The 26939-nt window shown below is 46.7% G+C and overlaps 1 protein-coding gene across 1 annotated transcript in view; it reads left to right on the top strand.

Annotated features, from left to right (window-relative positions):
* Positions 1-717: 717 nt before the first annotated feature.
* The window catches only part of CLCN1 (chloride voltage-gated channel 1), a 38999-nt gene continuing 12777 nt past the window's right edge, over positions 718-26939 (top strand). Inside the window, exons 1-14 of the mRNA XM_006159591.2 lie at positions 718-897; positions 3857-3977; positions 4631-4762; positions 5553-5681; positions 5891-6024; positions 7089-7166; positions 8424-8502; positions 18950-19075; positions 19643-19727; positions 19961-20062; positions 20365-20449; positions 20718-20867; positions 26394-26463; positions 26635-26745. Coding sequence (XP_006159653.1) covers positions 718-897; positions 3857-3977; positions 4631-4762; positions 5553-5681; positions 5891-6024; positions 7089-7166; positions 8424-8502; positions 18950-19075; positions 19643-19727; positions 19961-20062; positions 20365-20449; positions 20718-20867; positions 26394-26463; positions 26635-26745 — 1582 coding nt within the window. The remainder of the gene's footprint in view (positions 898-3856; positions 3978-4630; positions 4763-5552; positions 5682-5890; positions 6025-7088; positions 7167-8423; positions 8503-18949; positions 19076-19642; positions 19728-19960; positions 20063-20364; positions 20450-20717; positions 20868-26393; positions 26464-26634; positions 26746-26939) is intronic.

The following is a 26939-nucleotide window of genomic DNA, read 5'->3' as shown; positions in this document are numbered from 1 at the left end:
GATAAGGGTGGGATCAAAGGATGTCACCAAAGTGTTATTTAGGAGCCTCTGGTGGACAGAAAGGCAGAGTGGAGGAGAAGCTTGGAAATGGGACGGGCTGGGGGAGCTGGCCAGACAGAATCTTAGGGTGCAACGAGGACTCCGCCTGGCGAAGGGATGGAGCTGGGAGCCACCCCACAGGGGAAGATGGCAGGGAGGCACCAGGTACTCTCCCAGGTGAGTCAGCCCTTCAGCATCTCTGGATGTCAGAGTCACTTCGCCCAACCGCCCACCCTACCTTCTCTGACAAAGGGGACACAGGCGGCGTCATGCACATCTGCTCTGCACACGGGGCTGACAGCGTACTAAGCAGTTTCCCTTTCTGGTTCGGGTGATATTTATAGAGGGACCAGGGACGTGGGGCTGGAAGCCTCCTGGTAACTCAGGAGAGGACAATGCTGCTGACTCGGCCAGGGCCAGGGAGTTCCCTGGGGGGCTGCCCCTTAGGTTCTCATCCCAGCCCCCACCCCGCAGCCTCTCACACCTGCTTCGACCCCAAGCAGATCAGATGTGGCCGAGGGGGGGGTCATGTGACGGAGAGGTGGCTATAAATAGCTGGAGGTGGGCATGTTGCCCCAGACGCCTTGGGGACGGGCAGGAGCAGAGGCTTAAGGAGCTGCCTTGGGGGGAGGACGGGGCAAGCAGGCCAGGTCCTGGCCGGGGCTGGAGGGAGGGGACATGGAGCGATCTGAGTCACAGCGACGTGGGGGCGAGCAAAGCTGGTGGGGCAGCGCCCCCCAGTACCAGTACCTGCCCACTGAACACCACACCAGCTACGGACTGCCCTCTGAGAACAGGGGCCTCCAGCGCAGGCTCCGGAAGGACGCAGACCCCCACCACAGCACCCACCCCACACAGGTAAAGTCCTCAGGGGAGGGGGCTGCCATCAGGGGAGACGGTGATGCCTGAGCTTGACGAGAATTAAGAATTAGTTGAGAACAGGGAGCTGAGTTTGTTGGTTTGTTTTGAATTTTAAGAAGACTGTATGGTAACGTGTTCAAAATGGGAAACCCTTCAAAGCCTGGCTTACCCAAGTATGTGTCTAAACAGCAGAGGCATCCATGCACTTTCTTGTAACCTTTGCTGACACGGGGCTGAGCCCCACGGGGTGAGACACAACAGCCCTGTGGGCAGACTAGCTCGGCTTACGTAACCGTGGAGTGACCTGCGGCAGGGCCCACACCGCTGTTTGCCCCGAGTGCTTCCCACACCTCACCACATGCAGACGCCCCACCTCTCTCCACCATGACCCTCAGCAGAACACACACATGAGCAAACCCTTCTGCAGATGGCAGAAGACGGAGTTGGCATGAGTGGAGAGAACAGACTGAGTCGTTCCTCAGTGACCAAATATTGACCAGTGTCAACGTGATCAGAGAAACGTAATCAGGCATTTAGGTGACGAGGTTAATCAAGTGTCCCAGGCACCTGGGAGGGTGAGAGCTGGGATTCCAGGGAGAGGAACCCCCAAAACAACTGGGGGTACCCAGGGATACGTATCCTCCAGGGTGGGGATTGGTGGGTTATGGACATCTAGGGAAGGGGGAGTTGCTGAAGCGAAGGTCGAGAAAGAGATGCAGGCCACCACGGGTAAGTGTGCGCTCAGTCCAGAGCACACAGCGGACAGGGGAGGGTCAGGGTCTGGGGGCAGGAGAGCCTGATGTACAGCAGTTTCTGCTCATGGGAACACAGGGTTCCTTTAGGTTCCGGGCTGGGAAGCTGATGCTGGGCTGAGCAGGTGATGTCAGCATCAGGGTCAAGAGGCCCCACTCTCCATCCCTGGCCAGCCCCCCAGGGTGGCTGTGAAGGCCACCAGGGATCAGTTAGGGAGGGGAACATAAGGTCAGAGCAGCCTCTCATGGTGAGTGAGCAAAGGCTTCTTGGTGGAGGCAGGGTCTGCCCTGGGCCCAACACTGTGGGGTTACACAAAAAGACCCCTCCTGTTCCGTGTCACTTGGTGGTACATGACCGCATCTGGGTGTGACAACATGCATAGAAGTGCAGTTATGGCACTTTCTGGTGGTGGCCAGGAAACTGGGCCAAGGAGTATGCCGCTCCATGCTGGACAGGACCGGTGAGCTGGTTTCCAGAGGGCCTCGAAAGCAGAGGAGTGTGCTTGCTTTTTATTACGGAGACTGTGAGACTCACCCAGAAATAAATGCACCGATGCCGGGTACCCAGCAGTCAGCAGTCTTGGGTCAGTGCTGTTTCATCCCACCCCACCCTCACCCCTGCACACAACCAGGAGCACTTGGAACAAATCTCAGGCCCTGAATTGCTTGGAGACTGGAGCTTTGATTTCTCCTTTCCCCTCCCCTATCCTGTCCTGGTGTGGTGGTTCGCCCCCGACCAGCCAGGACAGAGCTGGCTGGGTAGAGTTTTCCAAATCCTGGGCTGGAAATGCCACAACCCCTTCCCTATCTCCACCGACCTCGGCTGGCTGACCTCCACTGGGTCTTCGTATGGGTTCCAGGTAGGGTGTAGAGGGAAACATTGACTCCGAGGTCACTACCCTCATCCCAGAAGATGAAATCGCCCTGAGCAGGGTAATTCGTGTGTGCCTGCTCAAGACCAAGGCAGAAAACTCTGCTGCTGCAGTTGTGAAATCAGATCTCTTCCAGCCGGGCTCTCCCAGAATCGGCCGCCTGGCCTGGCCTGACCCAGCCCCAGAGGACGGAGTAGAGTAGTGGGGGTGGGGCAGCTAAAAGTGATCAGAGCTCCCGCACACCCCACGCAACACACTGGGACGGGAGAGAAGGGCCTCTCCCCATGGCAGGGGTTTGATCGTCACACATTGCAGGCTGCCTTTCAGGGCTGGTTTCTGTTCATGTGGACGATCACTGTAAGACGAGGTGGCTGGGCTTGCTCCAAGCTTGACAGGACCCGAAGTGCCCCATCCTAAACAAAGTGCAGTCAAGAGCCATTTGCTTGCTGGGCCAGTCCTGTCCTCAGCCTGCCCAGGTAGGATCCCTTGGAGAGAAGTCACACAGCAGTTGGGAAGATTGCAGAGGCACAGAGAGCAGTGGTGATCAAGGTTAGCCCGCGGCATGGTGGCTAGGAGGCCACCACACTGTCAACCATGCGGGTTTAGTCCCAGACTCGGCAGCTTGAGAAACAAGCACGGTGTGTGTATATGCGTGTGTGCCCTAACATCCAGAGGAAGGATGGAGAAGGGATTATAACATGACCAGCCCCGTGGGGGCGGGGTGCGCTCTCTCACCTTCTCTCTCTCTCTTCTTTGAGTGCATGCGCCCTCTGACAAAATTTTTAAAAAGAAAGATAAAAAGGTGAACAAAACACCTATTTGCTACAGATACCCCGTCTCAGCACAGTTCTTTGTCTCTACTTCACAGCAGAAACTGGGTTATCTGATGAAGAGTTGCCACACACTAAGATACATCCAGGTTTAGGAATTGTTTGGAGCTGGTTGGAGAAGGAAAAGGGGTGAGAAATGTATTAAGGGAGACTGGGGAGTTGAGGGCAAGGGTGACCACAGAGTAACCTTATGTGCAGAGAGAGAGAGAGAAAGTGAGAAACCACCTCTCAGGTAGGATGGCCACGCTGCAATCCTTTCTTCTCCTCTCTCCTCTCAGGATTTTGGGCATGCAAACACGTGTGCCTAATGCATTTTTCAAACCACCAGGTCTGGGACTCGAACCACACAGTCAGCCATGTGGAATCCAGCCACCTTGACCACCACACCACCTCCTGGTTCTATTTCTGCTTTGCTATTTTTTCCCTGTGAGTGTGAACTGCCACTGTCTCTTCATTTTCCACTCTCCAATGAGACAGACATTTGGCATTCTCCCCCATCCAGATTTATGGCCATCACAAAGAACAGTTCCCCCCCAAGGAGCAGGGCCTTGGGATGTCCAAGAAGACGGGGTCCAGCTCCACCGTGGACAGCAAGGATGAGGATCACTATTCCAAATGTCAAGGTGAAGGGGCCTGAGGAATGAAGGAACCCAGAGTAGAAGGAGGTACCTGGTTGGGAAAGCAACTCGGAGGGCCTGCCGCGCGTCCTCCCTCCACTGCCCCCAAAGCCCCCCTCTGAGGACTGGGAACAGGCACCTCTCCTTGTCTCGTTCCTCATTCTGCCTCCCCTCACCCCAAGCAACAGGTTTTAGAAAAGAAGTAGGGGGAACCAGCAGTTAGCGTAATGGCTATGTCACTGGACTCCCACGTAGTCGACTGTGGTTCGTGTCCTGGACCCGGTGACTTAAAACTCACGCCGGGCGCGTGTGCGTGCGTGCCCAAGATCCCGAGAGGAGAATGGAGGAGAAGGGATTGCGGCGTGACCATCCCCCCTGGGGGGTGATTTCTCGCTTTCTGTCTCTATGTCTCTCTCTGTCTATCTGGCGAGCGCACGCGCCCTACAGTGAAAATCTCTCCAAAAAAAAAAAAAAAAAGAAAAGAAGTAGGTGCCTTCTGAAGGGACCGGGGCAGCAATGGGAGAGAGGTAAAGAAGGGTGCAGTGAATTAGACATGCAGACCTGGCCCTGGGGACATTACCTCCCAATCCCTCCTCTGTCACGCGCCTGAAGTAGTGACTGTTAGCTGCTTTTCTCCTTCTGTTCCTTCCTCTCCCTAGATTGTGTCTGCCGTCTGGGACGAGTGGTGAGGAGAAAGCTGGGGGAGGACTGGATCTTCCTGGTGCTCCTGGGACTGCTGATGGCCCTGGTCAGCTGGAGCATGGACTATGTCAGTGCCAAGAGCCTTCAGGGTAGGGCTGACCCGCGTCTTTTTTAAAAAACTCTTATTTGCTATGTATAGGTGTATGCCCTCACCAGAAAGCAGCACACAGGAGAAAGAAAGAGATAGAGAAAGTGAGAAATCACCCTGCCCCCCTCCAGGGATGAGATCCATGCTGCAATCCCTTCTCCCTTTGGGATTTTGGGCACACACACACACACACACACACACACACACACACACATGCCTGTCATGGTTTTCAAGCCACTGGGTTTGGGACTTGAACCACACAGTCGGCTCTATGGGATCCAGCTGCCCTAGCCCCCATGCCACTGGCTAGCCCCTGACCCAGGTCTTTGCCCTCAGCCCCTTCCCAGACCAGGCTGTTTCCAGATTTCTGCCGGGGCATTCTGTGTGTGCATGAGAGGGGCACCTTGCACAGAGAGGGCATTGAGGGGACTCGGACTCTGGACAAGACCAGACCTCGAGACCTGGAACAGATCCATTTCTCATGCTGCCTCCACAGCTGCCGTGCGAGCTGTGGGTACCCTCTAACAGGGTGACCAGTTTTCTCTAGTTTCAGCTCCGGAGCACCCTTGATTCTGGGCAACCCCATGGCCCTCACACTCTGGCCTACAGTCCAGAGGGGCTTACAGCACAGGCCGCCCCCTCCCCCGCCCCCACCGACCACTCGCAGCAAGCAGGACCCTGAGCAGCCCCTTCACTCCCTAACTTGGGTTTAAAATGACAGTAGCATGTCTCGGAGAGCAGACAGACAGCCCCTCGCCCCCACACTGCCTCACCCAGGTGTGTCCCTGCAGCCTACAAGTGGACCTACGCGCAGATGCGGCCCAGCCTCCCACTGCAGTTCCTGGCCTGGGTCACCTTCCCGCTTATTCTCATCCTCTTCAGCGCCCTCTTCTGCCAGCTCATCTCTCCCCAGGCTGTTGGTGAGAACCTTCTAGCAGACTCCGCATAGTCTGGGTAGCCTGAGGACCAGCCCTCTGTCTTCCTCGCCACCTCCAGCCCAGCTGACAGTCCCTGCTAGCTTCATCACTGTTCTCCTACCACACCCACACCCCCATTTCCACTTTCGGGATGTTCAATCTCCCTCTTACCCTCCAGTTTGAATTTGCGTGTAACCTTTTAACCCCTGTAGGCTCTGGGATCCCAGAAATGAAGACGATACTCCGCGGGGTTGTCCTGAAGGAGTATCTCACGCTCAAGGCCTTTGTGGCCAAGGTTGTCGCCCTCACTGCTGGGCTGGGCAGTGGAATTCCTGTGGGAAAAGAGGTAGGTCTTCTTATCAGGTGTGAGCTGGGAGAGGGCTGAAACTGGAGGGTCCTCTGAGTGTAGATATGGACCCGGGGAACAGGACCAGTGCCAGGACCAACTGGCATTAGGGAGGATAAATACTTTGAGAGGTCTTCATCCTGCAGTTAAGAGGCCTTCATCTTGGGGTCGAGTGACAAAGATGTCAGAGCTGTGGGGCCTGGGTCAGAGTGTCAGTCAGGCCCTGTGGACTATGCTGGGGTGAGAAGGCCCCCGTGGTGGGGAATGGCTGTACATTGTGGGATGTTTGGTTTGTGTCAGAATGCCTCCAGACATGGCCAAGTGTCCCCAGGGGGTGGAGGTGGGGGCAAAATCACTCCCTGTTGAGACTCACTCCGTTAGCAATGACCCAGACCAATCCTGTTTCAACACAAGAACATTGAGACCCAGAAGAGGTGGTGTGTTGGGTTTCTTCTAGAATTATTTATTTAATTTTATTTATCATTATTATAATGATTATTTTCCAGTTTTCTACAGGGTAGGTGCACTCAACAGAGAGAGACGGAGAGAGAAAGTGAGAAAGCAAGCTGTCAGGTCTGAGACTCGAACCGCAAGTCCAGAGCCTTAACCAACACCCCACTGGCCAGCCCCAGGGTAGTGTGTTTTTAAGGTTACAGTCAGGTCTCCTCAGTTCTAGATTCCAGGGCATTCTCGCCCCCTACCGGTGACACTCAATACCGCAGCAGGAGTCTTGAATACTTTTTTCCTTCAGATTTTTTTTGGCATAAGGTGTTGGCTCACTGGGAGATAGAGAAAAAGGGAAGGTGATAAATGACCCCCTGAAGAGGATGGCCACACTGCATCCGGCCCCCCCTTCCTTCATGGCCTTCAGCATTACCTGGAATGGCAACAGATGGGTTCGATGTCTCCCTTCCTCTCTGGAGCTCCACGGGGCAGACTTTCTGTCCGCCTTCTGTATTTCCAATACCTAGCCCAGTGCCTGGCATGGGGCAGGTTGGTCCAGCGAGGGCCACGGAGCCTCCATCCAGGCCAGGGCTCTCCCTCAGCGCTCCCCTCTCTTCTAGGGCCCTTTCGTGCACATCGCCAGCATCTGTGCTGCCGTCCTCAGCAAGTTCATGTCCATGTTCTGTGGAGTGTACGAGGTAAGGCTGAGGCGGTAAAACGAGGTAGGGCTGGCTGGCAGAAGCAAACCGTCTGTGTGTGCCCAGCGTGTTGAAGGGCTGCTCTGCTCCGGGCTGGCCTGGTGCTGAAGTGGGCATCGCACTAACCCGTGCTCCCTCAGCCTCCACCCTCCTGCCCGCCTACCCTAGTCACACGGTGCCTGTTAGCCTCTGCCTGGTCCCCGATGCCCATTCCTTCTTTTTTGGGGGGGCAGAGATTTTCATTATAGGGCACGTGCACTCGCCAGACAGACAGAGAGAGACAGAGACAGAAAGTGAGAAATCACCCCCCAGGGGGCATGGCCACGCTGCAATCCCTTCTCCTCCATTCTCCTCTCGAGATCTTGGGCATGCACGCACACGCGCTCAGCGTGAGTTTAAGCCACCGGGTCCGGGACGCGAACCACGGTCGACTACGTGGGAGTCCAGCGACATAGCCATTACGCTAACTGCTGGTTCCCCCCATTCCTTCTTGATCTGTGCCCCACGTGGTAGCCTGTCCTCAGTCTGCTCCCACGCTGGTCCATTTAATCCGCCCTGCCCTCCTGTGCAGCCTTGTCCCTTGGAAGTTCCCAGCCTCTCTCAGTGCTGCCCAGCTGCCCTGCGCCACCCTCCCCATCCCGCCTGCTTCTCTGTTGCAGACCGTGCCTGGGCAGCTTGATCTTCTGGTGTCAGCCTGTGCGGTGGGCGTGGGATGCTGCTTTGCAGCCCCTGTTGGAGGCAAGTCGTACTTCCTCCCTACCCTGGTGGCCTGAGCTAGACTTGGAAAGGGTGCTGGGTGGCTGCCAAAGCTTTGGGGCGGACAAGGCAGTGCTCACCGATGGGACTGGTGGGCGGCATCCAGGGAGTGACCATCCAGGAAGCCGGACTTTTGCACCTAAAGGCTGTGGATTCTTCTGGGATTGGTGGTTGTTTTGTGCAGACTTATTGGAACTGTTGGGTCTAGAGTCCTTTCCTGATGCTTGATTACGTCACTTCTCACTGTGAATGCCCCACCTCCAGCCTCTCTCCGGAGAGCATTTGCTGACTTACTGCCTGTCACAGATTGTCTGTTATTTCATTTTCTGTTCTGGCCTTGTGCTATGAGGTCACTTCCTGCTGCCAAACTCACTGAGTGTCTTTTGGCCTGGGATTCACAGGGGGTGACAGGGCCATGATGACTCCTATGACTTTCATTCCGCCTTTCCTCTATCTGTCCCCTTCCTCCATCTGTCTGTCTGTCTGTCTCTCCCCTAGTAGCAGCCATACTATTACACGGACATCCTGACGGTGGGCTGTGCTGTGGGAGTCGGCTGTTGTTTTGGGACACCGCTTGGAGGCAAGTGACTCCCTCTCCCTCACTGATGCGCTTGCCTGGCCTGGCTCCCTGAACTGTTGTCACTTCCCCAAATGCCAGCTGGTACTACAGTTTATTTGTTATGATCCATGTCAAATGGCCAATTTTTAGTGAGCATTTACTATGTGCCAGTCAACACTCTCAGCACTTAGCATTTATTCCTTCCCAAAGCAGTGTAAGGCAGGTATTATAGAGGAGAGAGAAAGAAGGTAACTGAATTATAGCTGCGGCAGGGGACATGAGCAAGGTCATTCTGCTAGAAAGTTGCAGAGCTAGGAATAAAAACCAAGGCGATCTCCCTATTTATATTAAAATCTGTCTGTATTATTGAATATTTTTGCCCTGTACTTATCATCTGGGAATAGAGGGCTTTATGTACATACTTCTCAAAGCGAAAATTTACATTTTGTTTTGTTTTATTAAGAATATGGGAGTTTAGATGGACCTTATTTGGAATAATGATGGGGGGGCTTTATTTTTTTTTTATGTTTTTTTTTTTAAGAGGTTTTTGCTATAAGGCATGTGTACTACCAAAAAGAGACGGAGAGACAGAGAGAAATCACCCCCCAGGGGGATGCCTATGCCGCAATTCCTTCTTCATTCTCCTTTTGGAATCTTGGGCACACATGCACATGTGCCCAGTGTGAGTTTAAGCCACCAGGTCCGAGACTCAAACCTCTGTCGACTACATGGGAGTCCAGCGACGTAGCCATTATGCCAACTGCTCGTCCCTGCAGAGGTTTTTGCTATAAGGCATGTGTACTACCAAAAAGAGACGGAGAGACAGAGAGAAATCATCCCCCAGGGGGATGCCTATGCCGCAATTCCTTCTTCATTCTCCTTTTGGAATCGTGGGCGTGCATGCGCATACACCCAGTGTAAGTTTAAGCCACCGGGTTCAGGAATCAAACCACAGTCAACTATATTGAAGTCCAGCAATGTAACCAATTATGCCATTTGCTGGTCCCAATGGCAGGCTTTAAATTAGGGGAATTTTATTTTACTTTTTTAAAAAATGTATTTATATTTAATCACATGTCTTTACAGTATACATTTCTCTTTCCAACACAAATGCCATGCATGTCAGTCAAGACAAAGATATTGGTATATACATTGTCATCAGCAAATAGCTTCTCATTTTTTGTCAAGTAAGCATACTTTTACCACTTTTTTCCTTCCCCTTCCCCCTCCCTCTCTTCTATACTAAACTTTTTTTTTTCTTTCACATTTTATTGAGTCACAAAAGATCTTCAACTAAAAGTATGGACAAAGCTAGAATTTAGTGACAAGTGCACTGTAATTTTCTCCTGAAACATTTTTGTTCTCTTTCCATTCCCCTTTACTAAAGAGAGGTATAAACTAACTTATTTTCAAAGAAAAAATTAAGTTAATCTCAATTTGGTCTGTTATTTGTACAAAGCCCCAGAAGAATTCAATGTCTGATACAAGGCAACAGATGCTATTATATTATTGAGCTTATGCAAACAATCATTCTGCCACAAAATAAGAATGCTCACAAATATTTCCCAATTGCAAAGGAATCAGGAAAGGAGAAAAGTTTATGTTTCAATTCAAAAAATTCTGTTTTTAACAAATTGCTGAACCTATCAACAACTCAAAAGAAAACACAAATCTTTAAATCTGGAAGACCACGCATAGAAGAAAGTCAGTAATGTTTTAGAAAAAACTCATAGAATTCTATTTCACCAGTTCAGTCTCACGTAATCTCTCTTTTGTTGAATTTGCAGTGTTGCTGTGGTCTGACCTTTCCGTTAACATTCAACATTATTGTTGATATTTCAGAACTTGTCCCTACCATTAAGTTGGTCTTTCTCTTGGTCATTTTTTGTTCTTTTATTTGTCTGTCTGTATTTAGTTTTCTTGGTATAGCACTCCCTTCAGAACTTCTCACAGAGCTGGTCTGGTGTTGGTAAATTCTTTCAGGTTTTGTTTATCTGAGGTTTTTATCTTTTCTTCCCATATGAAGAATAATCTTGCCAGAGATAGTATTTTTAGTTGGAATTGTTTTTCACTTCATACTTTAAATATATTTTTCCATTCTTTCCTTGCTTGCATTGTTTCTGACAAGAGGTCTAATATTAGCCTGATGGGATATCCTTTGAAAGTAACTTGATGTTTTTCTCTTGCCAATTTTAGTATCTTGTCTCTGTGGTTTTGGCCAATCTGGCTATGATGTGCCTTGGAGAAGATCTTCTTGGGTTGATTCTATGTGAGGTCCTTTGTATTTCTTAAGTCTGGATATCTGAAAGCCTCTCCAGGTTTGGAAAGTTTTCTTCCAGGATTTCATGGAATAGATTATCAGTGTCCTGATTAGTTTCTTCACCTTTTGGGATACTGATTATCTGGGTGTTTGGGCATCTAATGGTCTCTAGTATTAATCATATATTATTTTCATTTGTTGGGATTATTTTGATAGATTTTTTTAGGTCAGAGGATCTGTCTTGTACATCTGAGATTCAGTCTTCTGCATGATCTAATCTGCTTTTAATACTTTCAAGGGAGATTTTGATTTCCTGTATTACAGCCTTCATCTCTAACAGTTATGTTTGATTCTTTATAGTGTGTATTTCCTCTTTCAAATTGTGGAAGAACTTCCTCACCTCCTGGAACTCATTGTCTCTTTTCTTCTGCATTTTCTGGAGTTCATTGTCTCTCTTCTATTGCATCTCTGTTAGCTTGGTCACTATGACTATCCTAAAGTCTTTATCTGGCATTTCCACATGTTCCATTGTACTCTCTGTGAATGATGAGGGGCTGTTCTTTCCTCTTGGGGATAGGATGTTTTCTTCATTTCCCATATTTCTTGTGCCTTTGAGGTGGTTTCTGGTCATCTGATAGATTGTATGTTACTTCCTACCTTTCTGAAGTTAATTCTGAGTGTTAAAGGGGTGCAGAAGAAGATGACCTGCAATATTTCTGCAGTTCCATTTCCCTGATCCTCACCAAGCATCCTGCTCTTTTGTCAGTGGAAATGGATATTACGAAGGCCTCACAGTTGCAAGGGAATAGGTGCATCTGGGCTGAGCTGCGGGGTTTCAACTAAGAATTCAGAGGTATGTGGGAGGAGATGAGCTGCACTCACTGCAGCTCCTCATTTCTCCCTGCTGCTCACTTTGCAGTCTTTCTTCTCTGATTTTTAGTCATCTGGTGGTATGTTCACGTTTGAATACTTTGTTAGAGATTTCTGCTACTGTAAGCTTATATGCTTCACTTTACTGTGAGATACTTCTTTGCTTATTTCTCTTCTACTGTGTTTTGCAATGTGGTATCTGCAGAAAGGAATTTCAATTTAGATTCATAAAGATGAGTTTCTCCCTTTCTGTACCAGTTCAATGGGGGTTGAGGTTTACTATGACCCTAAAAGTACTCAGATGTTTTGCTACTGTGCACCTAGACCTGCCTAGACATTCAGTGTGTGGATGGTGAGCAGCAAGGTGGGAAAGTCAGGTAAACAAAAGGAAACAAAGGGAAAAAGACAACAACAACAAAAAGACAAAAGAAAACAATGAAAAGGGAAAAAAAAAATTAAGAATTAAGGCAAAAATGCCTGGGATCACAGGCATTCATGTGCACTCTTAGCTTGCTCAAGGACCCACACTCAGAACTTTCCCACATGGTTCAACTTCACTGAGTGTCACATTATCACTGTGTTGCAATCTGGCTGAGTTTAGAGCTTTGTACACATTAAAGGCAAACAATGATCCTTCAGATTATTTTCCTTATCACATTTGGATGACTAATACATGGACACAGTCAGAGAAAGCTGTAGTATCAGTGAAATCAGTTGTAGTCAGATTAACAGAGGCAGGGAAATCATACTCATTACTGATTAGATTTAGGGGTGATTTTTAAGAAGATACTAAGCCAACTGAAGAAACAAAGTTGCAGGAAGAGCATATGCTTTTTCTTTTTTCTTTCTTTTTTTTTTTTCCAGAGGTTTTTGACTTAGGCTATGTGTGCTTGCCAGAGAGAGACAGACAGACACAATGAGAAGGAGAGTGAGAAATCTCCTCCCCACCCAGGGGGATGGCCATGCAACAATTCCTTCTTCATCCTTCTCCCAGGATCTTGGGCATGCACGCACATATGCCTGGCATGAGTTTTAAGCCAGCAGATCTGGGACTGGAACTGCAGTCAGCCATGTGGGCATCCAGAGATGTAACTGCTAAACCTTCTGCTGGCTCCAAGCATATGCTTCTTAAATGACCCGTTGCTAGAAGTTTCTCTTCAATTATGGAAATGTAATCACTCTTCATAGAGGAGGCTTCCAGATAACTAAAATAACTTAGTTCAGGAATGACATATGGATAAGAGTTTAAAGTTAATGAAATGTGTCATACTAACTTGAGCTAACCTTGTGCCAAAAGTGCGCAGCAAAAGGAGACCAAGTTAGCAAATGCACTAGCTAGCATCCTGTTGGCACTTCTGTTGTCAGCTCTAGTCATTAAAGTCATTAGGCCCCGCCAGTGAAGGATAGTGTGTTTGAATTTCTACACACATTAAACATTCACAGTTACATTTATACCCGCCTTCACCTTTATTTACTTCTTAGCCTTCTAAATCCAGAAGGTCTAAAGAATATTTTTAGACAGGAAGAATTCTTTTTTGTTGTTGTCATTGTTGTTTTGTTTTTTTATCAGCCGATTTTTTTTTTTTTTAATGAAGAAAATAAACTAGAATTTCTGAGGTGAATGAGCAAGGGTGTTTTTTGGTCCTGTGTGAAATATAAGAAAGGTAAAGATAAAATATTTCTCTTGGGGCTAGAAAGTGGTATAGCAATAACACACAACAGTCCATGAGGCTGACTCACAAGGGAAGATTTTGGGTTCTGGAACCAGAGACTTCTCTTACAAAAGTAGACTGGAGCTGGGTAGAGGTAGATTATGATGTTAAGACCCTGTCTTTCTCACTCTAAGAAGAAATAAATAAAATTAAAACCATTGTTCTTGACACACAAATTGTCAAGCACATAAATGCTCAAGTGTTGGGATCAGGCTGTTTGTATCAAGAGGTAAATCATTAATGTACTTGCAGATGTCCTTAGTTGATTTGCTTTTTACGACTATATAAAGTAATTCTGAGAGAAAAAATATTATTAGGCTGTTTTACTTGCAATGTGTATAGTTGTCTGCTAGTGTCAACAGAAATAACCAGGCTCTGTAGGAATAATAATTAATGTGATTTATTCTAAGCACAAATATGAGTGACCAATCTTGAAAAACACAGAAGTGTTTTCCTGAGGTGCTCAGATGCAGTTCTTTTATTCAGTTCTGAGAGCAGGAAACACAGACAAAATTTTGAATCAGTATAAGGAGTCTTTGCATCGGTCTAGCCCCAAAAGGCAGGACATGTGGAAGTGGGGGCTTGCAGGTTATAGGTAAGTTTAGAAATTCTTAGACTAGTGGGCCAGCAGATGGCATGGAGGATAAGGGACCTGGATCCCACATGGCTGACTGTGTGATTTGAGTCCTGGATCTGGCAGCTTGAAAATCACACCAAGTATGTGTGCATGTGAGCCCAAAATCCCGAGAGGAGAATGGAGGAGAAGGGATTGCAGCATGGCCATCCCCCTGCGTAGGGGCTGACTTCATTTTTTCTCTCTTTCTTTCTGAATCTGATGAGTGTATGAGTCCTATAGCAAACAAAAAAAGAAGAAGAAAGAAGGAAAGAAAAAGAAAGAAAGAAAGAAAGAAAGAAAGAAAGAAAGAAAGAAAGAAAGAAAGAAAGGAATTCTTAGGTTAGTGACTAGTTAAATATGCAAGTCTTTATCTCAGAGAGACTTGGAGTCAGTCGAAAAGAATGCCTGAGTTTAACCTGAATGTAGATAATAAGGCCTTGCTATTTATGTGGTGATGTTATGTCAGGGTCAGGACCTACGGAACTGCCCATGGTCATTAGATCAAGGTAGTCTGTTTTGGCAAGATTCATGTTTGTAGACATGACTCTCCCAGGTCCCTTGGACAGCATCTTAGATGAAGAAGAATAGTCAGAATATATCCTCACTCTTAGTTCTTAAGTAATGAAGGGAACAGAATTCGACATTCCAGGAAATGACAAATACCTTTTGCTCCCGTTGTGTGCAGCCTGGGAATAATATAGTGGTAACCCTCCTCTGTGAGGCTTAACTAATAAGCAGGAACTTGTGAGGATGATGGTGAGGGCAAGGGATTTGGGACAGAGGAAACAGTCTCGCAAGGTGAATCTGGGGGACTATCACTATAGGAGTTGAGGGGTACAAAGAGAGGAGTAAGAGTACATGAGTCTGTACAGGTAAATGGGCACTCTATCATAAAGGCCCTCCTAGACCATGCATAAAAATGTAGATTTTGGGGAACCAGCAGTTAGCATAATGGCTATGTCGCTGGACTCCCACATGGTCGACCACAGTTCGCGTCCCGGACCCGGTGGCTTAGAACACGCCGGGCACGTGTGCATGCGTGCCCAAGATCCCAAGAGGAGAATGAATGGAGGAGAAGGGATTGCGGCATGACCATCCCCTCTGGGGGGTGATTTCTCGCTTTCTGTCTCTATGTCTCTCTCTGTCTGGCTGGTGAGCACACGCGCCCTATAGCGAAAACCTCTTTAAAAAAATGTAGATTTTGTTTCCTATGCTAGAATTTTCCCAAGTGTGTTGTACAGGACACAGTTCTTTGTGGTGTTGATATAACGTATAAAAACGATTCTAAAACCAAATCAGCTTGCAACTGTATTTTGAACAGGGAAAGTTATCGGAACACACGATGGGCCGATATGCACTGTGAGCGCACAGACAGCAGCTCTAGTTCAGCATTTCCCACAGAGGTCCTTCTGCGAGGGCTGTCTCACCAGATGTCTCACGAGCCTGACCTGACTTCCAGAAATGCTGTTGTGTTGAAATAAAGTCACAGAAGTATTTCTTTTTTTTTTTTTAAGAATTATTTTTGTTTAACTTTGTTTATTTATTTATTTATTTATTTTAATTTGATCAGAGAGGGACAGAGTGAGAGAGAGAAAAAGAGAGAGAGAAAGAGAGTGAGAAAGCAAGCCACCAGGTCTTGGACTTGAACCTCAATTGATCATGTGGGAGTCCAGCACCCTTAACCACCATGCCACCTGCTGGACCCCATCCACAAAAGTATTTCAAACAAAGAAATGATATGTCCAGCTCTGAACATCCATCTAACCCTTGGCAGATATGGGAGGGATAGACTGACCTGGGGACCAGTGATCTTACTCCAAGATTGTTGTTGTCTTGATGCTGGTTGATGAGAGACCAAGCTAGGCAGAGGCAGAAAAGGTGGAGAAGATGATGACGAATGTGAACCACAGAAGTTTGACTAAATTTAACATGAAGACATGAGGAATAAGAAACAAGGAGGTATCTAGGCTAGCTCCCAGGTTCCCAACGAAGCCGACTGGTGGATTTATAGCCAAGACTGGGAATCTGGGAAGCCAGTTGGGTCTGGGGAGAGTTGATAAATGTCACTTGGAGTATAATGAGTTAGGAGTTCCTGCAGCACGTGTAGGTCTGATCAAGTAGGCAGTAGGGTGGTGATTCTGAAACTCAGATAAGGACTAAAAACACAGCTGTGCTAAGCAGTAGCATATAGGTATAGCTGGCGCTATGGGCATAGAGGAAATTGGGAGAGAAAGGTGTCCTAAGAGGAGCCTAAGAGGGTAGAAGACCAAGGAGAAAGCCCTGGGTTGGGCAGAGGCATGGGAAGCAGCAAAGAAGATAGAAGAAATCCAGAGTGGGAGAAAAGAGCAGCATTCCAGAACCCCCGAGATGAGAGCGATTCCAAATGCTGTTTGTGTTTTCAATGCTTTGTTTCCTTCTAGCAGCACATTTTAGGTTTGGCTCAGGCTAATATTAAAATTAGCTCTCATTCCTGAGCACACAGTGACAGACTGCTAGGGAAAGTGTCCCAGAACCACATTGTGAGAAAAAGAAAACCCAGCCCAGGATTTTAAAAAAATGGAAAAAAAAAATTGTTGTAAAATGTTCCCGAGTTGGATAGTTCATATGCAGGCAAATCAAAGCTGATTTTGTTCTTGTTACCGGTAAGGACAAGGAGAGAGACTCATCCACCTGATTCCTTCTGAGTTGAATCCTCTGTTGAGGCCGTGGCAGCAATGGCCTTCCAGGTGGGGTTTGAGAGCAGGGTGGAAGGGGGCTGGCAGAGTGCTGTCTGCCCAGCAGCCCCATCACGTTGCTGCTGCTTCCCAAACTCGTCATTCTACTCTCTCCTGTTCTCCCCCTTCCTTCTCTAGCCTCTCCTCTCCCCTCCTGCTCAACCCTAGAATGGGCGTTGCTCCCTGATGAGGTACCAGGCTTCTGAAAAGTCATCACACTTTTTTCTATGTGAACATGCATCATGACTGTTCCGGAGACACAGTCCTAGGGATAGGCTTCTAAAGACTTTCAATCCTGGTGGGAATTCAGAAATATAAACAGGGCCAGCAGATGGTGTAGCAGTTATGTCGCTGGACTCCCACGTGGCCAACTGTGGTTCAAATCCTCGACCTAGTACCTTGAAACTCACACTGGGTACATGTGTGTGTGTGCTCAAGATCCCGGGAGGAGAATGGAGGAGGAGGGATTCTGGCGTGGCCATCCCCCCCAGGGAGTGATTACTCACTTTCCCTCTCACTGTCACTGTCTTTCTCTCTCTGGTGGGTGCACATGCCCTATGGTAAAAACCTCTTTTAAAAAAAGGAAAAAAGAAACATAAGCAAATAACTAGATCTGTAAGTGGTAAGTGCTCTGATGGTCCAAAATTCTGAGAAACAAGATGAGGGACAGGTAATCTCTACCTGGAGAGGACGATGAGGGATGGCTTCCCAGAGGAAGGACACAGGGTTGACTCCTATCAATAGAAATGTCTGCTTCAGGGTGAAGTTAACTCGTAGGCCACCCTCCTCTTGGCATGAATGACACAATGTGAGCAGTTGACTGTCACTTAGAAGAGAAGGCTGAGGCCCCAGGGGATTTAAGAGATGGTGCTTTTGACTAGAGAATAGAAACAGATGACTAAAATGCGAGGAGATACGTGTGAGGAAGGAAGCAGGAGACGAGTGATGGACAGGCTAGCAAAGGCTCACTGTGGCAAGAGGAGGAGACAAAATTCACCTCCTTCGTGGTCATTCTTAAGGCTGGGCCTCAGCTCCGTTCATCTAATATTTAGTGCATTTTTCTGGTTTGCCTTCCTTGCTTTTGCTAAAGACGACACTTAGCCAGCTTTTAGTTCATTTTGTCATACATTTGCGTCTTATCAACTCCAAGTCCCTTGTTTTTAATATGGTAAAAGATACCTGCGTTTGCGTCTCTTGAGTGTTGCTTTTCCATGCCCTCCTTAGTGCTGCTTTCCCTCCCAACATCTTCTTTTTCTCTACACCCACCTTCCCGTTTTCTGGTCCAGCATCTTCTCTCAGGAACAGTACTATTTTTAAAGCATGATTGTTTTTATTTTCTTCTAGTCTGTTGATTTTCTTCTTAGCTTTGGTTCTTTTGACTCGAGTTTTTTTTTATATTATTTATATTAACTCGGGGTTTTTAGAAATGTGCACGACTCCTCTGCTTTCTTTTCTTAGAATACTGCTTATTGTCAGCTTTTAGAACGGCTTCTCCTAGTTTTCTTACTTCTGCCTTACAAAGTTGCCCCAGGGGATGTGGCGTGTAGGCGGGGAAGGTAGGGAACCCAGAGGGGGATTTAAGGAGAGTAAATTCTGAGCTTTGCTTGGCAGCTCTGATGAGCATCTGATCTAGAAGGTTTTGCTTTTTTTGAAACATTTTTTTGCTAGAGGGGATGTGTGCTTGCAGGATACAGAGAAGAAAATAGGGAAAGTGGGGAAGAACCCCGCATGGGGAATGCACACCACAAACCCTTCTCTTCCACTTCTCCTTTCCGGATTTTTGGCATGTATACACACACACCTGGTGTATTTCTCAAGTCACCAGGCCAGACTTGAAGCGTGCAGTCGGCCACGTGGGATCCAGCTATCTTAACCACCAGGCCACCAGCCAGTCCAGCTTTTGCCCTTTTCACTGTCTTGCAGAGTTTGTACAACTACTGTTAAATCTGTGAATATCCCATAGTTGTGAAAGCTGCACAGCCTCACATTCTGAGAGGTAAAGAGGACTTGGCTGCTTCACGCTCACATCTTACTGGTTGAGGGCCCATCCTTTTTCCATCTTCTCTGTCCTCTTGTTGAATCGCATCCCTATTTTGAAGAAAGACAGACAAAAACAAAGCAAACACTAGCATGTGGCTAGGAGCCTGAGACTCCACATCATTATCCCTCCAACCCCATCCTGGCTGCTTCCCTCAGATTCTAGTTTCAGCTGGAGCTCCCAGGGGCAGGAGCAGGGCTGGGTGGGAGAATGCTGTCCCCTTCTGTCGGTGCCTGACCCTGCTGCCTCGCCTCACAGGAGTGCTGTTCAGCATCGAGGTCACATCCACCTACTTCGCAGTGAGGAACTACTGGCGAGGCTTCTTCGCAGCCACGTTCAGTGCCTTTGTGTTCCGTGTGCTCGCAGTGTGGAACAAGGATGCTGGTAACCGGGGCCCTGGGTGCAGGTCGCACAAACTAGGAATGACGCGAATTGGGTGTGGAGGGAAGCTCTGTGGGGAGGTTCAGAAAAGAAATGTAGGGCCGGCCCAAGTGATCAAGGGAGCCAGATCCCACGTGGCCAGCTGCAGTTCGAATGTGGCCTCTGGCAACTTGAAAAACATGCCAGGAATGTGTGCATGTCCTAACAGGATAGGGAAACAGAGGAGGAGGAATTGCAGCATGGCCACATCCTACTGGGGGGTGATCTCTCTCTCTCTCTTTCTGGTGAGCACACAGACCCTCTGGCAATACCTATATATATATTTTTTAATGAAAGAAAAAAATCAGAAAAGAAATGGATGGCATTATTTGGGAAGTGAGATCAAGGCCCAAGAGTATAGGCCAAGGATACAGGTCATGGAGAAAGGGAGTGCGTGGGGTGTGAAGGAAATTCAACTGAAGAGGAGAGACTGGAATTAGAGGAGAAAGGAATTCACGCCCAGAAGGAATGGCCTGTTTCCCCCTCTGTGGATTTCTGTGAAGCGCCCACCACAATCTTTTCATCCTGTAGTCACCATCACTGCCCTGTTCAGAACCAATTTCAGAATGGATTTCCCCTTTGACCTGAAGGAGCTCCCAGCCTTCGCTATCATCGGGTCAGTAGGGTCACCTGCCCATGGTGTGGCAAGCAGGGAGTGGGACGAGGCCATGGATGGGAAGGGACCCAAGCTGGGAAGGAGGTGCGGAGGGCCCAGATATAGTGTAAGCGCTGGGGGAGGCAGGAAGTGATGGCAGGTGGAAGCCTGGGATTTGCATCTCTGTGACGACTGGGTCTGGACCAGGGGGGCTTCACATGGGTGAGGTTCTAGCCCTGTAACTTCCACCACAGGATCTGCTGTGGGTTTCTGGGTGCCGTGTTCGTGTACTTACATCGCCATGTCATGCTTGGTGTCCGGAAGAACAAGGCCCTCAGCCAATTCCTGGCGAAACAGTGAGCCACTGCCCTTCCCTTGCCTGATTCACTCATTCTCTGGTTCCTCCAAGAGTCCCTCCCTTTTTATCTTTGCGGAAGGTTTTACATGCCTTTGGGTGGTTTGCATTAAACCATGAAGAAGCCCTGATTCCGTGGGTAGGAGGTGGGTCATGGGGGTCTCTCCCTAAAGATCATCATTTTGGTAAAGAGAATACTCTTTGCTTAAAGAACCAAGACTAAGTGGCCTACAGGAAACTTTGGCTTGCTGAGGTTCAGCCTGGTGTTTTCCCCGGGCAGTGCTAACTCTGTGTCTTTTCCAGCCGCCTGCTATACCCTGGAATTGTCACCTTTGTCATCGCCTCACTCACCTTTCCACCAGGAATGGGTCAATTCATGGCTGGAGAGGTCAGCTCGAGGGGAGTCTGACATGGGGGGACAGGGGAGCGGTGGTCAGGTCACTGAGCACATGACCAGGTTACTAATTCTGGTCTAGGGCAGCCCAGAAAAGGGGACGCAGCATGCAAGCCCCTGGAACTTGGAAGCACAGTCCTCTTGCCTGAGGGTAGAAGCTCTCTTAGACAAGAGGACAAAAGGAACCCTGGGGAATCAGTTCTGCAGAACAATGAAGTCCACTGTATTCTAGGGAACCTGCCCCTTTGTTCTCCCCTCACAGCTGATGCCCCGGGAAGCCATCAGCACCCTGTTTGACAACAACACGTGGGTAAAACATATGGGTGACCCTGAAAGCTTGGGTCAGTCCGCGGTGTGGATTCATCCACATGTCAACGTGGTCATCGTCATCTTCCTCTTCTTCATCATGAAGGTACTGCTCCCCACACTGCTGCCCCCCTAAAGCCACCATCTGCTTCTATCCGGGATCACTGGGTTTTCATAGGGCAGCGAGGGGTAAATCTTCGCCTTGTTTTTGCCCAGGCCATAGAGTAAAATGCTGCTTGTCTGTAAAAGTGAAACAGTGTCTGGGTTAATTGTTCCATTCCTGTCGACCCAGAGATGTTTGGTGTGGTTATTTAACCTAATAACTCTACTCGTTCAATTATTAAGGCATTGTAGCAGCCAAGTAAATAAGGACATGATCTAGTTTAGTGATACAAGTAACTGTAAAAACCTCGGATTAATTACCCCTCATATTAGATAATTAGGCACTTCATTCATGGCTGATTATCTTTTTTTAGTTGATTTGCACATCCGAATTTTTCCCAGTCTGTGAGTAATCACTTTGCTAGAATTTCAAGAGATCAAATATTTAAATGAATTTTGTTAGTGACTATAAATAATTCTTATCATTTTTTAAAGTTTTTTTGGGGGGGAGTTGGATAGGACACGTGCACTGGCTGCAGAGAGAGAGAGAGAGACAGAAAGAGGAAAAGTGAGAAAGTGAGAAATCATTTTCTCCTAAAGGGGATGGTCATTCTACTGTCCTTTCTGCTCCATTGTCCTCTCTGGATTTTGGGCACACACACTCACGTGCCTAGTGTGATTTACAAGCCACCAGACTAGAACCATGGTTGGCCATGTGGGAATCCAGTGTCTCAACCACCACACCATTGGTTGGCCCCCAGCTGTTCTTCTTCTTTTCTCTTATCTACATTTATTTTATGCTGACTTTATTCCCGTGCCGTAAGTTTTTGTTTCTTCAGCTTCTTCTGGGATATCTTTTTCTTCTGTGCGACTTCCTCTTCTGGTTAGGAACAATTTGCTCCTTCTCAGTGAGGATCATCTCGATGTGGCAGGGGGAACTCATGTATGGGCTAATCCACCCATGGGCTCTGTATGTATGATGGCACGTCTGGGGCGCCTTGTTCACCTGAATGTGCTCAATGACCAGAGAATCCACATCTAACCCCTTAAGTTCAGCATTACTCTCTGCATTTCTAAGCATGTGCAGCAAAAATTCAGCACTCATCTGGGGCCACCGACCTTGTGTCCAGCCCCACTGTTTAGCCTGGGCACATCTACCAACTCCGCCATTGTAATGACAGAATGGCACACACTGCTTCTGTAAAGTGACATCCTTCAGATACTTGGTGGCTTTTCGGATATGCATACCCTTGATGACCTGGGCAGTTTCACGAGTGTTCTTAAAGTGAACATGAAGATTTGAACCTCTTGACTTGCATGACTTCGTGGGGTTCTCTGGGTCAAGTGAATAGTGAACCATTTTCGAAGATCACCTGAGGCCACTAACTTTATTTAGGGAGTGAGACTGTAAAGATTTTGTTATTCTCCAACCATTTTCTCCTAACTTAAAGTAGGGAACAAAAGCTGATCTCTTCTATACCAGTTCTTTTTCCTATTTGCCCATCAAGGATCATATATTTATAGACCTTTATACAAAGGAGTTATTTCCATCTCTGGTTGTGATGTCTATTATAATTTTGCTGATTGGTTTTTTTTTTTTTTATGACTGCCTTTTATTCATAGTTTAGCTTGCTTAAATAATCCAAAATTTTCCTCTGTATGTTAGGGTTCTCATTTGTAAGTCTGTCACGGGGTTTTCATGCTTTTGAGTACCGTGCTATTAACTTATTTATGATACCTTTTATGAATCTACATTTTTCCAGGATATGAGTCACTATTGTATTCATATTGCAATAGCTACAGTGGGCTCATTTATTCACTTATTCAATAAATATTATTAAGCACTTAGTATGTGCCAAGTATATCATCTTTGGCTAATCTCATGCCTGCAGTTGGAGAAGTTTATCTAAAATTTTCTTCTGTGCTTTTTTGCTGCTTATTTAGTGTACTTATCAATGATATTATGGTGAGAGTTATCAGATGCTTGGCATCTGTAACGTATTCTCAGGATTTGTCGTTTCTAGAAGCTGCATTTGTGCATGCTCTTCTCCATTCCACTCATGATGGCTTAACTGGGTCTATAGCTTCCATATTTTACATACCCACTTTATTAAGTAACTCCTTTTTCATTTCTCCCTTCAAAAGTTTTTATTTTTTTCTCACCAAGAAGTTCTCAGTGTCTTGTCAGGGATTTGATTTGGGGATTTTAGTTATAAAGTTCATCTTCTCCAATTTATAAATCCCAACAATTAGTTGTTGAGTATACAAACTTAACTATAGTAAACCGAGTTTAAGGTCTAATGGCATCTCAGAATTTATTGTCAAATAATGATAACTGTCTAATCACTGGGCATATACTACCCTTATTTTTCCAAAGCAGAGGAACTAGGAAATAGGATACAATGGCAAATTATAGTAGAAAAGTGACTAAAACCATTTTTTCTCAGTCTGATTTGAAGTTCAGTCTGTGTGGTCTTTTGGAAGTATCACTACAGGCAAGTAAGATTCTCAGTTCTGCATATATATCAAATGTAATATGACATATATCATCTATATAAAACATATATAGTATATAATATTGGAGAAAACTTTTACCTTCCTCAATCTCAAGAGATGGAAAGTATCCTCATATTGTAAATCAAGAGCTTTTACAATGAGTATGAATTTAATTTAACACAGACTTCTCAGTTTCTCTTTTAATAAGTCTAACATCATTACCTGGTACCATTAAATTCTCTGTACAGCCTGAGGCTCTGTAGAATTATTTCTTTTCTTTTCTTTCTTTCTTTTTTTTTTTTTTTTTAAGGTTTTTGCCATCACCAGAGAGAAACAATGAGAAGGAATGTAAGAAATCACCCTCCAGGGGGGATGACCAGTCCATAATCCCTTCTCCTCCATTCTTCTCCTGAGATTTTGAGCATGCATGCACATGGACCTGGCATGATTTTCAAGCTGCAGGGTCTAGGACTTGAACCACAGTTGGCCATGTGGGAGGCCAGTGCCTAAACCACCATGCCATCTGCTGGCTCCTGTAGAATTCTTTTTGCTTGATCTTTATATCACTTAGTAGTAGTCGTAGTAGTAGTATTTTAAGAGGTTTTTGTGTTAGGGCACATGCACTTGAAAGAGAGACACAATGAGAGAGAAAGTGAAAAATCGCCCTCCCGGAGGATGGCCATCCTGCAACCCTTTCTCCTCCATTCTTCTCCTAAATTCTTGGGGACACATGCACACATGCCCATCATGATTTTTGAGCCACCAAGTCCGGGACTTGAACCACCATCAGTCATGTGGGAGTCTAGGGAAGCAACCACTATATCATCTGCTGGTCCCTATATCACTCATTCTTGAGATGGATCTAAAAGTCGTAGAATCTCTTAGAACTGGGTGTTTAAAATCTTGGGAGTTACTCGTGTTCCACATCACTTCTGAATCTTTTCTTTCATGTGCTAATAGCTACAAAAGTCTGCTAATCTCATGTGTCTTTCTTTGTGCTAAAGGATTTGATGACTTAGTGCCCTCTGTCTTGATACTATTCTTACACATATCTTGGAAGGTAATCTAAAGTTCATCCTCTGAAATCAGACCTATCAGTCGCCTATTATCTGTATTACTGGAGTTTTCAGACTGCCCTGAGCCTACAAAATCCCTTATGGCTTTCATGTACTCATTCCAAAGAGATGGTGCAGGATAGTGCAAGGGGGCTCAAAGTCAGTCACTTCAGCATAAACTGCAGGTGTCTGGAACCCTGGCTCCAGGCAGTCTGATGCAGCTTCCGGTGGGGGCTGGGCATCTGCATTTCAAACAAGTTTCCCTGGGCGAGCTTTCACTGTGACGGGGTTCCCTACAAATATCAGTCCATGGGGCTTTTTTGGCCTTGCATGAACACTGTGTGACCACCCAGTCTTTCCTTCCTTCCTACCTACCTGCTTACTTCCTACCCGTGTTTACTAAGCTCGTTGCCAGAGCAGAGAGAAGGCATACACGCTCTCTGTCTTCAAGGAATTCTGTCAACATTCTTTTCATCTTGCATATTTAACTTTGCAGCTTTCAACTGTTTTACATAGTCATATTTTGACATGAAGAAGCATGTTTTGCCTCATCTCAGGGCTTTTGAGATAAAGCTTTTTCAGAATCTTCTTCATTGCCTCTTCAGATCAGCCATGGCTAAAGAAAATTCTCTCTAAAATTCAGAAAATTAAGAATTTATTTTTGCGCCAGCTGGTGGTGTGGTGGTTGGGGCAGCTGGATCCCATGCGGCTGATGACATAGTTTGATGCCCAAACTCAGTGATTTGGAAAACGTGCTGGGCACGTGCCCAAAATCCCAAGAGGAGAATGGAGGACTGGGAATTGCAATGTGGCCATCTGCCCTGGGGGTACTTCATCACTCTCCCCACTGCCCCCATCCAGCAAGCATATGTGCCCTAGAGAAAATGAAAAAAAAAAAAAAAAGAAAGAAAGAAAGAAAAGAAAAAACATGAGGAATAGTTTACAGTGCAATTAGTGCCATTTCAAAATTGTAAATACTTTAATCCTGGCAGTTCCTGCCTTAGTTGCTACCATCTTGTGTCTAATTAGGTTGAGATCCTTTTCTAAGCTTGGCTTACTTATTTGAGCCCATCACTTAGTTTATATGTCTCATTCTTTCATTTCTTTTACATATATTTCAAAAGCTCAACCACTCTTCCTTTCTCCATTCTACTTCTCAATTCTTTTGTACTCTTTGCCCCAGAATGTATATGCTGCTTTTCAAAAAAAAAAAAAAAAAGAAAGAAAGAAAGAAAAATAGTCCCAATTTCTATTGAAAAAAGTTGGCCTTGGAGATCTTTTTTATTACACTGGCAGATTTACCAGGCTTTCTCATTTTTCCTTTCCTTTATGGCCAAGACAAATCTAATGTTCAATCCTTGTAAAGGTGATTTGATGTCAAAGCGAATGACTCAGGCAAGACAGTCTTCCCTCCAGAGTCCCTTGTGAGGCTTACCAGGCAGGTGACTTTGTAAATGACCAGGTCAAAGCTAAATTTAAGTGACTAAGTTTAAGGTAAGTTACTGAGACTTTAAGGTGTCTGCCACTTGGAACTCGGGCTCCTTTTCAGAAATATAACCTGACTAGGAAATGGTATCCCCCAGCTTCAAGAAGGTCAGGATGCTCTGCTGAGGTGAACTTTTGGACTAAATGTGTAGAGTGGACTTGGGTCTTGCAGGGACATTGAAGGTGAATTCTCTGGGGCTCCAGTCCCTGTTCTGGATTGCTAAAAGGCAAATGTAACTACTCAAAGTAAGAGGAATTGGAGTTAGCCATGGAGGAACTTTATTATGTTATCTTTGGTGAGCCCTTAGTCAGGGAGCTTCATGTGTTTTTGGTCCTGGAGGAGAGGAGACTGCCAAGATGGCTTCCAGAAGGATTTCCTGTTGCAGGATTTCTGTGGTTCCTGAAGCAGAAAGAGGAAGCTATGGGAAGGGAGCTGAGTGTGCACGTGTACTGGGCAGAGTTGAGAGGGTGTCTGATGCTTCTTTTCACCTTAGTTCTGGATGTCCATTGTGGCCACAACAATGCCCATACCCTGTGGAGGCTTCATGCCTGTGTTTGTGCTAGGTAAGTTCTCAAGGGAAGCCTGGGGTTTTACCGAGAGCTGCAACTGAGGGTTCAAAGAAAACGATGAAGGCTGGGTACTGGCGGTTCACAGTTTCAGAGATTTGCTCTGAAAACAGAGAGCGTGAGGTACCTGAGTCTCACTACACCTTCCCTCCTGTATCTTCCATCTAGGAGCTGCATTTGGAAGGCTGGTAGGAGAGATCACCGCCATGTTGTTCCCTGATGGTATCCTGTTTGATGGCATCCTCTACAAGATCCTACCTGGGGGCTATGCAGTAATTGGTAAGATGCATCTCACCCCTGCAAACCAACACTGAGTACCCCACATCTCTGCCCTGTTAAGGTTTTATTCCAAGAGACACGATATGGTCTTTCTTTCTTTCTTTTCTTTCTTTCTTTCTTTCTTTCTTTCTTTCTTTCTTTCTTTCTTTCTTTCTTTCTTTCTTTCTTTCTTTCTTTTTTTTTTTTTTGAGAGG

This window comes from Tupaia chinensis, unplaced genomic scaffold, assembly GCF_000334495.1.
Source record: "Tupaia chinensis unplaced genomic scaffold, TupChi_1.0 Scaffold000637_1, whole genome shotgun sequence".
Taxonomy (NCBI): domain Eukaryota; kingdom Metazoa; phylum Chordata; class Mammalia; order Scandentia; family Tupaiidae; genus Tupaia; species Tupaia belangeri.
This window is presented reverse-complemented; position numbering and strand designations above follow the sequence as displayed.